This window comes from Psittacula echo (genome assembly GCF_963264785.1).
Source record: "Psittacula echo genome assembly, chromosome: 4".
Lineage (NCBI taxonomy): Eukaryota > Metazoa > Chordata > Aves > Psittaciformes > Psittacidae > Psittacula > Psittacula echo.
The window spans coordinates 13848062-13860589 of NC_137738.1; the positions used below are offsets into that span (position 1 = coordinate 13848062).

At 43.3% G+C, this 12528-nt stretch overlaps 1 protein-coding gene across 1 annotated transcript in view; it reads right to left on the reverse strand.

Annotated features, from left to right (window-relative positions):
* Positions 1-8407, reverse strand: part of LOC308219708 (uncharacterized protein) — a gene marked incomplete at both ends in the record, with an annotated part of 198253 nt that extends 189846 nt beyond the window's left edge. The window contains one exon of the mRNA XM_080615013.1: positions 7939-8407. Coding sequence (XP_080471139.1) covers positions 7939-8407 — 469 coding nt within the window. The remainder of the gene's footprint in view (positions 1-7938) is intronic.
* Between the last annotated feature and the right edge of the window lie 4121 nt (positions 8408-12528).

Below are 12528 nucleotides of genomic sequence, written 5' to 3' on the forward strand. Positions count from 1 at the left end.
TGCATTCTTCTCCATGACAAAGTTTCTTTTCCTTCCCTTGTTTCCTGCGTCACGTAAAGCCTCAGGCACCATCTCCACAGTTTTGTCTGACACTTTCAAGCCTGTTTATGTGACTCTGTCCAGCAGTTTTGCTTTTATTAACTGTAGTTTGAGACTGGGCAGCTGAATCACATAGCACCAGTATATGACTGAGCTGCTGCTACTTTTATAAATAAGAGGATTCTCTAAAGATGGTTCTAATGCAAATGTTCTATTGTATATAAAAATACCATTAGAATCATAGAATAGTTAGGGCTGGAAAGGATCTTAAGATCATCTAGTTCCAACCCAGCTGCCATGGGCAGGGATGCCTCAATCTAGACCATGTCACCCAAGAAGAGTGTCTCTGCACGAGAAAACCCAACTACCTTCATGAATTACCATTCAAATGGAAAAAAAATAGGTATATTAAAGAAATCAAAAATCTTAAAAGTAAACTAATGTAGCACTGGATTGTTTAGCCGTGAAAACATGAATCACTGTTTTTTAGTTTGATGTGCCTACTGAATGCAGAGATCATCTCACAAGGAAAGCACTACAGAGGATGACCGTTCACCATCTGGATATCATAGAAATAATGAGTAAGTGATTGACATTCAGTTGCCTCATTCACACTAATATTCATGTGTGTTCAAGCTTTTGTTATACATTTTTCCTGTTACATGATGCAGTGTAAGGGTAGCAACGGGCCAAGACTGAGACTGTGAACTCTGACAATAACATGCGTTAGCCTCTCCAATGAGTCCAGCGAAGCTCAAGTCATCTCTGGCAATAATTATTCCTGAAGTGTGATAGATAGTACTCTAATTTCTAGTAAGTTCTTCTCCCATAATCATGGTCATGTGTGATTCATCTTACAGTAAGGGAAGTAAATCACAGTGCTGATAGTGACATTTGGATCGATCCTCCCTAAAGCATGGCAGGGTTTTTTTGCGTTTAATCTTATAAATTTTTAATAACAATTAGGCTTAGTGATAAAGTATGAAACAAGCTTGGGTACAAGCATTGGCTAAATATTGTTGTACTGTGCTCAGAAGAAGCTAATTTACCCTGCCAACAAGAAGAGTATTAAAAGGAGGAAATGCTGAGGAATTCCATAAGCATGGAATTCATCCCCATATAGAGTGGGGAGGCCCAGGAGCTATTTTAGTCAGACTTTGAGCCATAGCAATTTAAGTGGGATTTAAGTTGTGTGTAGACCTGTGCTGGCTTCCTGCACAGAAGACTTTCAACCAAAGACATTACGAGGAAGATGGGAAGGGATTACAAGCATTCTAGATACTTTTCCATCCCTAAGGCTCAGGATATGAATGCACATTAAACCTACAAGAAGGTAAATGAGAGTGCAAGCCCTCTGTGTGTTAGCTATGCAGTCATGATAAATGAGAGGTAGATTTTCTCTAAGTGCAAGAAAGTTTTTGTGACACCAGTATATTTTAAACCACCTACTGCATTCTCCCAGCACCTCATCCCTTACTGTGAAATGAAAACAGACGCTGTCGCCCATGAAAACCAGACTTTTGAGATGCAAAGTCAGTCACTAGTTTGTGTGGAGTTTAGGCAGGGGGAACATATGGTCTATAATCACTTATGCAGATATACCTTAAGATAGCTAAGCGCAAACCCTGCAAAAGCCAATGTACAAAGCCAGGAAACCTCTGCATGATCTAATGGCAAATACTATGAAGTGTCACTGAGGCCACCTTTCCTCAGAGCACCTGAAGTTAATTTTACTGCTAATTACACAGTCAGACCCCTGAAGTCCCCATACACCACTTACCTCCTCTCCCTCACCACCTTCCCTTTTTTGACAAAACAATTGAGATACTCCTTAATGAACAGCTTTAAAGACTTTTTCCAGCTGAAAATTTACCTGTTCTTGCTGGGTTAATATTAATACAGATCATTTTCCCAAGAAGGCAGCTTGGTTAGCTAGTGCAGTAATGCCAGTTCTTGCACTGGCATGATGGAAAAAGTTGCATGGTAGAAAGAGCATCTGAAAGTCAACAAGGAGGGTGGAATAGACAATCTTGCTTTTTAGCAGTGTATAAATATTCACAAGATTATAGCAGGAAACTCTGTTTCTCAAGGGTATTTTGCTGTCTCTCTTCCCTTAGGATTTAAAACCAGTAAGGCTAAAGCTCGAGGGCTGGGTGTATCAGACTATCACTGTACATGGCTACTTGACAAGGGAAGGTGACTGGTTGTGATTGTCTTCAGCTTCCCAAATGGCCCAATGTACTATGTTCCTATCTGGGATTGGTGATCAGATTCATCCTTTGCCTAATCCAGAGATGAGACTAGACAAAAGGAGCAAGCCACTAGAAAAAGGCAGAAAACCAGTGTGGCTGCTTCCTTCTCCTTCTGTTGGTGGTTTACATGAAACTACATGTACTTGGAGCATATGAGACATTTGGGAGATTTACTGAGAAAAATACCTCCACTGAAATTGGCAGTCTAAGTTTTGGATGATGTGCCAGAACTTTAAATGCCTAAATCCACTTTGTGAGTTTACTTCTCAGGATACATGTAAAAGCCATGGATTACAGCCATTAGTATGCATGATCATGGTTGGAAAGGGGAATTTGCCAAAGACTCAGAAGAAAATACATGTGCTTGGAAAACACTTTTCCATGAATTTTAGGAGTTCTAAGGAGAATACATATTGATCTTTGGCCTTCAGAATTCTGGAAATCTTTCCACTTATAAATAGTGAGGTGCAGGTACCTAAAGGTCTCACTAGGTGCCTAGGGGAACTTTTATAAATAACAGTCGTTGTTTTTTGTTCCTTTTAATTACAGTTAAGAATAGACATAATTCTACTTAGATGAACAGTTGCAATCATTTTAATAATGATTGAACTTAACTGTCTAAAGTAAGATAACAAGATTTTAACAGAAACTCTTTTCTAGCAAGTCTATGTGACCAATGTTACTGGCATTTCTGGGTGAAGCAGTTCAGAATTCTTTTAAAAGCACACTCAGTGACTTCTGAGGTATTTTTGCAAACTAGAAAATAGGCTCAGCAGTCTTATTTCTTAAATTTATTTAACATAGTTACTGAAGCAGAAACTTATCAGGTATGAATGTGAAGCAGAATAATTTGACTTTGACTGGTGCATACCTTTGAATACAGAGATAAACTGTACTGAGTCATGTATGGTATGTTTTTCTAAGCATCATAGCCTTGCTCAAAAGATCAAATTTCTGTCTCAGTTTCAAAGCTTCATTTTACTGAATAGGAGGTAGACTGTAGTTTTATTTTTTTTTTACAAATTAAAGTCAGTTGAAATGTACTGGTCTCACCATAAGGAACACATATTGTGCAACTACTTTTCATTGCTACCTCTTTTTAAGGATGTAGACATGTTTATGAAATAGAATAACTTGGACTCCAGCACCAGGCAGCAAGGCAAGAATGATGCTCTCTTGCTTAAGGTGCTAGACTATGATTAAAGAAATCTACACTAAATTATTCACTTCTCTATGAACATCTCGTGTCATCATTTAACCTCATAGTTCTTCAGTTCCCCACTTACCAAATAGACATAATATTTCCATACTTTAATGGACCCCAAGAGGGTTCTCTAATGGCTTCTTCTTTGAAATGCTCAAATTTTAAGTACTGTAAATGAATCAGCCTTATTTATAGCTGTGCCATAAAGCTACTTTATATATCACTGTATGAGAAGAAGCCAGAGTTCAGCCAAGTCAGCTGAGGATGGGATTTTTGTATGGAAAGAAATTTAAGCTGTGGTGGCCACAAAGGTCTAGTAAGAAAGCAAGGGATGAGAGGAATCTGGGCTTCAACTTTAATACCGGTTTTAGGTTCGGGGTTTTTTTGTGGTTTCATTTTTCTTTTTCCCTGGAACCAGTATATCACCAATAGGTAAATAATAAATCTTGACTCATGGTTACAAGAGCCTTAGTTATCACAGAAAGGCTGATTCTGCATAGACAAATATGTAGCTAAATCCTAAAGCCCATGAAGAAACCTAACAGGGTCAAAGAGTCTTGTTCGGAGAACAGCCCCCTATACTGAGCTGCTGACATCAGCTGAGTTTGGACAGCAGCAGCACACAGGTAGAAGGGGAAACTACACAGCCCAGTAGTGTTTAGGGTGATTTCATTACAGGCATACTGTATTCCCCAAAGAGCCCCTGGAAGCAACCTGGAAGGATTCCCATAGGTTATTCCCATAGGCTATTCCCATAGCTCTTAGGATCCTTAACACTTACTCTTACCTTTGAAACAAGTTCTATTCTCTTAAAGTTCATCATGGATAAGGAGATAAAAAACCACAGCACCTCCCCAGTTCACGTGAAGAATGTTTTGGCATTCCTTTCAACTCTGCAAGGACTTCAATGCTGGGCAAGCAGAGCAAAGCCAGATGAGGGCTTCCTGCATCTGGGCAAAGGTGCTGCAGATACATGAGGTGCAGCTAGGGTCCTTCATACACCTTTCTCCTACGCCATTTCCTCTGCACTCTGCTAGCACAGCGTGAAGCACACTATTAGAAACAGAGTTAATTGCAGACTTGCAAGCATTTATTGGCCACTTCTAGCTTGGTGTCAAGTTATGGTCATATCATGTTGCCAAGAAGGTCTTTGAGAACGTTAGTGTTTCAGGAAGGTCCCACTGAGAATTCCTTTTTTACTGGAGTGAAAGTCAACACTGTTTAAGGAGATGGAAGTAAAGATATAAAGCCCCTTTTCTGGGCTGACCCAGCAAAATATTCCATTAGCTCAAATAGCAGAGCAATTGCCTTCAAAAACCCAAAGATGGAGTTTTAGATCCCCCTGAAGATTTATTCTGAGCATATAGTAACTGGTATGTAATTCATATTCTTTAATTAGACAGTTCTTAGATGGCCTGTAGCTGAGCATATTTTAGCAACTGGATGTTTCAGTGGAAAGAATATTAAAATCCTTTTACATGCAACAGGATCAAATTTGGTGGCAAAAAAAGCTCCAGAAATATGCTTTTGCTTAAAAAATAAATATGCTTTTTGCCTACTGGTGAGAAATTATTTGATTACAGCATGTAAGTACTCTCAGAGAGGAGAGGAGAGGGGGAAGAAAGCATTAAAAGAGCAGTTATTCTAGTAGAGGAAGGTTTAAGAAGAACCTTTGCTTAAAGCTAGATAAACTCAAATCAGAAATTAGATATACACTTTTTTAATAGCAAAGCTGATTAAGCAATAGAAAAAAACAGAAGGAGCAGGCTGCTTTCTACCTCTTTTGATGTCTCCATACTAACACTGAATGCTCTCTGAAAGGTATGCTGCAGATGGATGCAAACTCCTAGGCTCAGTGAAAGACAAATCTCAGTACAATTACACGATGTCTGATATACAACCCAGACTGGATGGCCTAATCTCTACATCTGCTCTTAACATCTATGAATACATCTGACACTGTATACTTGTTTCTTTGAAATTCTACAATGAAAAATGTATTTTTATGAGTTGGTTTGTTGTTGTAGTAGCATTCATTCAGCTAAAGAGGGGCTAGCTTCCTAACTGGCATAGACCAGGTATTTTTTGTAAGAGTTCTCCTTTTTGCCACATTACCACCTCTGGGGTCACCAAACATACTAGTTAGAGGCAAAAAAAAGGAGCTCCCAGTGAAATGTTGAACAATGTGCAAAGCTATGGTTTCCTTTTCCATCCCTGAACTCAGTTTATTTGATCAACTTGCCTATTCTGAATGATGAAGCTGAGAATAATAGATAAGTACTTTTTCATATCTTCACTGTGCTCAGAGTAAAAATGTGCCTTTTTTTTAGAGTGGGAAACTACCAAGTCTTAACCGTTGTATCTATCAGAGTTACCCAGGCACTGGTAGAGGCATACTTCCTTCATTTAGGGATGTAGTCACTCTGCCTCTGGAATAACCCTGCAATAACAGCTGCAAGGCCAGTAGACAGCTTGGTTTCTGAGTGGAGCTTTCATTCGTTGCTGGAGGGAACAATCTTGGTTCCCACTTATTTCACAAGGCTATTTTAGTCTATCACTGAGTTATAGAAACCTCTTCATTACCATTTCTAGTTCCAGTGCCCACAAGGCTGATGTAAGGGAGACTGGAAAAGTGCTTGATAAAATCATAGATACTGAGGAGCAGGATGTCTGTTGGCTGCTGAAGTTACCTAAACTCTTCAGATCATGTTGGTGGCCCATTACTCAGGCTAGAAACCACAGTGTCCCTTTTAGCCCCTGGAGAACAAAGGTATAGCCTCTATTTGGCTTATAGCTGTGAAAGAAACTACGGGGCAAAGCCTCTGCCGGGTTGAACTGTGCAGGGCAAAGGTGAACATGTCCTGTCCTGGGAAAAGCTGGTGTTAGATTGAGATTCAGGGTCAGTCAGAAGTGGCGTCCAGAGACTGAGCAGTGATGGGAATGGCAGTGTCTGCACATTTGTCTCTGTGTGCTGATAGCAGTCACTGTAGCAGAGTGGCCAGCATGAATTCAGGTCTGAAGAGCAGCCACGTTAACCCATAAAGCTGGTTTTAAAATGTGTTTCTGAAACATGGTAGCCCTTGAGTGGTCCAGAACAGAGTTTTTCTCCTGTGGAGTTGCCTTCATCTCACTTTGTTTTGGGTGAGAAACAGAAAGACACAGGAAAGCAGAGTGGGAACAGGAAGACATATTCAAAAGGGACAGCTCTTGTATAGTATCCCTATCCTCGCTCATCTTCTTGAGCCAGAGCTGAAAGTGTGTGTGTCATATCCAAATAAACAGTGACAGTCAAGAACTCAGTGTGGGAAAATACACTGAGATTGGCCAGCATGATCCAAGATTCTGTCGTGGTTTAAGCCCAGGCCGTAAATCAGAACCACGCAGTCCACTTCCCCCCCCACCTTTCTTCCCTCCGCTCCTGGAGGGACGGGGAGGAGAATCAAAAGAATGCAACTCCCATGGGTTGAGATAAGAACAGTTTAATAACTAAGGTATAACACAAATCACTACTGCTACCACTAATAGTAATAATGATAAAGGAAATAACAAGGAAGAGAATACAACCGCTCACCAACCGGTACCTCACTCCCACCCTGCCTTGATCCAGCCCTTCCGGGAACTCTCCATTCTACCTCCTGGGCATGACGTGCTATGGTATGGAATACCTCTTTGGCTAGTTTGGGTCAGGTGTCCTGTCCCTGCTTCCTCCCAGCTTCTCCTCCTCCCTGGCAGAGCATGAGACTCACAAAGTCCTTGGTCAGGGTAAACATTCTGACCCACAACTGAAAACATCAGCTTTATCAGTATTATTCCCAGGCCGAAAGTCAAAACACAGCACTGCACCAGTAGAAAAAATGACTGCTACTGCTAAACCAGGACAGTATCCACCCCTTATTCCATACCATTCACGTCATGCTCAGATCCCACATTTTCAATATACCATCACTTGTAACAGTCTTTCAGAGCAGGAGAGGCCCATTGCAAAGTCCACCCCTCGATCATGAGTCCATCTCTATGTTGCTTCTCTGCCCTGATGGCCTGAAGTGTCATGGGCCCATCAGGCTCAAAATAATTCACCCTCCCCTGCAGCAGTCTCTGCAACTTGTCGTCGGGGACTCCATACAGCTGCCTTCCATCTCCGACGCTTCCAAAGCACTGGAGGGGCCCAGTGGATTAGATACTCGCCCATACTGTCCCACACACCATGACACTCATGGCTGTCCAGCCTTGGGGAAAACCTCTCGGTCCCCCTGTATTGTCTAAACCCAGACAAGACCCAAACCTGACTCTGCTTAACTCTCGGGATCAGACAAAATGGTCGTGGGTAGAACACACTTTGTGTGTGTGCCAACATGGTGATCCCCATCACAATCAGCAGGCAGGTTCCAAGGGTACCCAAAGGCCATTCAAAACCTTCAGAACTCTCAAATGATGCTGCTGTACTTGTCACTGGGGCTGGTGTAGCTGTTGTGCTTGAAGGCTCTCTCACCACCAGCTTCTCTTTTTCTGAGTCCAGATCTTCCTCCTCTGCCTTGCTGGAAAGTGCTGCGGGGTCTCCTGCATCCTCCTGCGGCTCAGGCTCACGGGGCTCGGCAGACGGCTGCTGGGGGATGCTCTCGGCCGCTGCGGGGCTGGGCTCGGCTGTGGGGCTCGGCTCCTCCGCCGCCTCCTCCCGCTGCTCGGCAGCTGCCTCCTTCCCTTCCTCGGCAGCCGCCTCCTTCCCAGCCTCCGGCCCCGCTCCCGCCGCCGCTTGGTCCCCGGGGCCCCTCTCCCGGGCCGCTTCGGCCGCCGCCGGCTCCCGGGGCCGCTCCCCCTCAGCTCCCCGCAGCCTCACAAAGACGGACGCGAGGACGAGGGCCAGGACGGTGAAGAGCAGCGGGACGGCCAGGTACAAGTCCACGGCCACGTCCATCCCGCCCTGCTGCCGGAGCCCCCCGTATTGCAAGCCATTACCATAAAGTACAATGAAACAAGAACCTTAGCCCAAGGCCCACACTTGATAAACACTAACACAGCAAATACCGGCTCCAAGCAAGCTACGACATACAGAAACTGTGGTATCAAAAAGAACAACTTTGAGAGCCCATAAATCAGCATTGTGCCTCAGTCAGACCTGTTGTTATCTCAACCCTTCCTGCCCCACGTTGGGCGCCAAAAAGAACTGTCGTGGTTTAAGCCCAGGCCGTAAATCAGAACCACGAAGTCCACTTCCCCCCCCACCTTTCTTCCCTCCGCTCCTGGAGGGACGGGGAGGAGAATCAAAAGAATGCAACTCCCATGGGTTGAGATAAGAACAGTTTAATAACTAAGGTATAACACAAATCACTACTGCTGCCACTAATAGTAATAATGATAAAGGAAATAACAAGGAAGAGAATACAACCGCTCACCAACCGGTACCTCACCCCCACCCTGCCTTGATCCAGCCCTTCCGGGAACTCTCCATTCTACCTCCTGGGCATGACGTGCTATGGTATGGAATACCTCTTTGGCTAGTTTGGGTCAGGTGTCCTGTCCCTGCTTCCTCCCAGCTTCTCCTCCTCCCTGGCAGAGCATGAGACTCACAAAGTCCTTGGTCAGGGTAAACATTCTGACCCACAACTGAAAACATCAGCTTTATCAGTATTATTCCCAGGCCGAAAGTCAAAACACAGCACTGCACCAGTAGAAAAAATGACTGCTACTGCTAAACCAGGACAGATTCACACATAACTGATTAGACAAATTTCTGCTCTTGGTCTGCCTTAACTTCTATAACTAAGCTGCTCTTTTGGAGAAGCAACGGCTCATGGGAACAAGCTTGTGTGCTTAGAAGTGCATGGGAGCCTTTTTCCTTGACATTCTCATGCCAGAGAGACAGCCTAGCACACGGGGAGGCTAAAGAAGGGGTTTCTCCCTAGCATTTTGAAACAGCAAATCTGAGTGGGGAGCTCCCATGACAAAAGCAAGGGAATGTGATCTGCCAGCTGCTGTCAAGCATGTTCTTCACAAACAATGCAGATACAACCTTTATGGCTTAAAGTGAGTGCTGTACAGGAAATTAAATACATGTGACAGGGACAAGCAGGGCTGAGAGATCTCTTAAACGCAGATGGAGCCATCTGCATCTCCAGTTCAGAGAACACCTGTTAACAGCTTACGCACCATGTGCATCCTGCTGTCGGAAGAGTCCTCAGGAGACCCGATCCCCAATCCATCTCATTCATCACCAGGCTTCACCTTTCTCCCCCAAGAGAGGATCATAGCAAGGAGAGGGGTAACAGATAGTGACCCATCTGGGCTGCCTCAGGGAGAAAATTGCCTGGAGGGCTCATCTCCAGAAGGAAGTCCCACAGCACTGTTTCTTATACTGGAACCTAGGGAAATGTTAGCTCCACTCCCAGCACATATAAATTCCATTGTCAGAGATCCCCAGGATCCCTTCTTAGTACAGCCCTGGAGACCACAGCTGTTACACAGGACCTGAGCAAAGAGGCAGTTGCTGAGGGTGTTGGGTCATTGCCAGGACCTTTGAATTGGATTCTGAATTTAATTGGCCAGAAAGACACCTGCAGGTGTTTTCACACCTATTCTGATCCCACTGGAAAATGCAATATAACCAGCAGGGATAGTGTGGAAGGACAGCAATGTCACACAGGCTTGAATCTGCCTCGTTTCTCTCTATCAGAATGATAAACTTCCATTGCTCTGAAAGAAGATGGAGTAATTGAATAGCTGTCCAAAATATGGAAATGACTTGACTGTAAACTCTCACAGTGTCATATGCTTCCAGAAAGCCTTAGAAAAACTTACAGATGATAGAAGAGAGTGAGAAGTCTGAGGCATGTACTAAATACAGTATTAGGTGCTAGCAGATTCCAGGAAAAAAGCTGGAGCTTTTCACATTCAGAAAGCATGAATCTACTTGTTTGTTCCAGACGAAAAGGTAAAGGAAGATACAAAGAGGGGTCAGTAAAAAGTAAAACCAAAATGGTGTTAGCAGCATCACAGATCTAACAGGTCTGTCTTGTGCAGTCCCAATGCTCTTTATCAGCTTTGTCAATCAGCTGCACCAGGATTCTTATCACCTACAGCCCACAAAAAGTGGCAGCCATTAAAACAATTAGTACAACCAGAAACACAGCATTTGGTGCAAAAAGTACAGTGCAGTTAGAAAAGGAAGCATTTGCTTGTGTACAGCAAGCTGACTGGCTTGTTGTATGTTCTACACTTAAAGGTATTCACCTGCAAAAGAGCTCAGCGAGCCTGACTGCTTCCCTATTTGCCGTTTCCGCTGCATTTTGTTATGTAGAGTAACAGCAACCACCTCAGACTTGTGCTCTAGCCCTGGAGCAGGCTTGTCTTTGAAAATTCAGCCAGGGATGAATCCTTTACAAGGATTTGTGGATTTGTTCCTAGGGCTTCATCTCATCTGGTCCAAATAAAAAACAAAGTAACATAGGAAACCATGGGATCTATTGCTGCCTCCTCTGTAATCAACCTGGCTATTGACTTCAGCATTGCGGGATCAGGACAGGTATCTACTCCCATACGACCAGCACTGGGCTCTGCTGAGAGGATAAGGAGCAATACCTTCAGGAAAGTTTTCATTATCACTGTTTAAAGCAGAACATGGAAAGAACGTGGTGGTCTCTCACATACAACTTACATGTTTACATGAAGCTTTGCCAGTGCTGTCAAGCACCTAATTACAGTCCTCTGTTAATAATGAGTAGGGTGTAAACACATGCTACATATCCAAATAACACATACAAACTATTTGCCCTCTTGAACCTAATTTATACCACTGTGTTTTGAACTGATGCAGCATACTGTATAATGGGTAAGTGTACAATACAAGGTCAAGCTGGAGTTTTTCTAAGACTGGGAATGAAAACAAACACTACAACATTACACAACAAAAAGCCTAAATATTACTCCATGAGGGACTGTTATATTTTGAGGAAAACAGTGTTACTAACAAAGAATTCCTTGTGGACTTCTAGTGAAGACATTTGATTAGGATGCCTATGTGCTTTTCAAATTCCCTTCAAGAACAACAGCTAGTAGTGACCGAACTCCTCAAACATCTGGTCTTGTCCTTTCACAATATTCCGAAGACCCAAGAAAGAAAAAAAGCAAGATGTGTGTGAAGCAGAGATTTTTGAGGCTGTGACAGAGTGATGAATTTATTTCACAAAGTACTTGTTTTTAATAATTTCAGCAGCAGCAACGTGTTACTCATAAAAAAAGCAACTTGTGAGAAGTTGACTGTCCTCAGCACATCAAGAAGGGATGTTACTGCATGTAGTGCATACAAATGCACTAGTAATAATATCTACGAGATCTCTGGCCAGGTCTCATAAATTAGGAAAAGACTGCTAAGGGTTTGTTATAGTCAGTTGGCACAATGGCCATAGAGACAGTGAGGTGGCAGAATTTATAGAATCATAGAATTACAGAATACTTTAGGTTGGAAAGGACCTTAAGATCATCCAATTCCAACCCCCTGCCATGGGCAGGGACGTCTCACACTAAACCATGTCCCCCAAAGCTCTGTCCAACCTGGCTTTAAACACTGCCAGGGATGAAGCAATCACTACTTTGAGCAGTCTGTGTCAGTGCTCCATCACTCTCACAGGGAAGAACTTCTTCCTTATATCCAACCTGAACTTCCCCTGTTTCAGTTTGAACCCATCACCCCTTGTCCTATCGCTTCAGTCCCTGATGAAGAGTCCCTCTCTAGCATGATTGTACCCCTTCAGATACTGGAAGCTGCTCTGAGATCGCCATGCAGCTTCTCTTTCCAGGTGAAGCTAAGGAAAGTGAGGAAAGAGATTAACAGAGTAAGAGACTTCAGGAAAGCAGTGGTAAGGATCTGTGGGAGGCTACTTCGAAGAGCAAAAGATAGAATGATTTTCAAAATCAAACTTGTATAATACAGAGGAAGTCTGTACAAGAAAATGTGCAAGTGCAATAAGAGGCAGTCTGGATGATTTCTGAAGACATCACTGAGCTCCAGCGCAAAAGGAAACTGTTATGGCAGTGATGAAG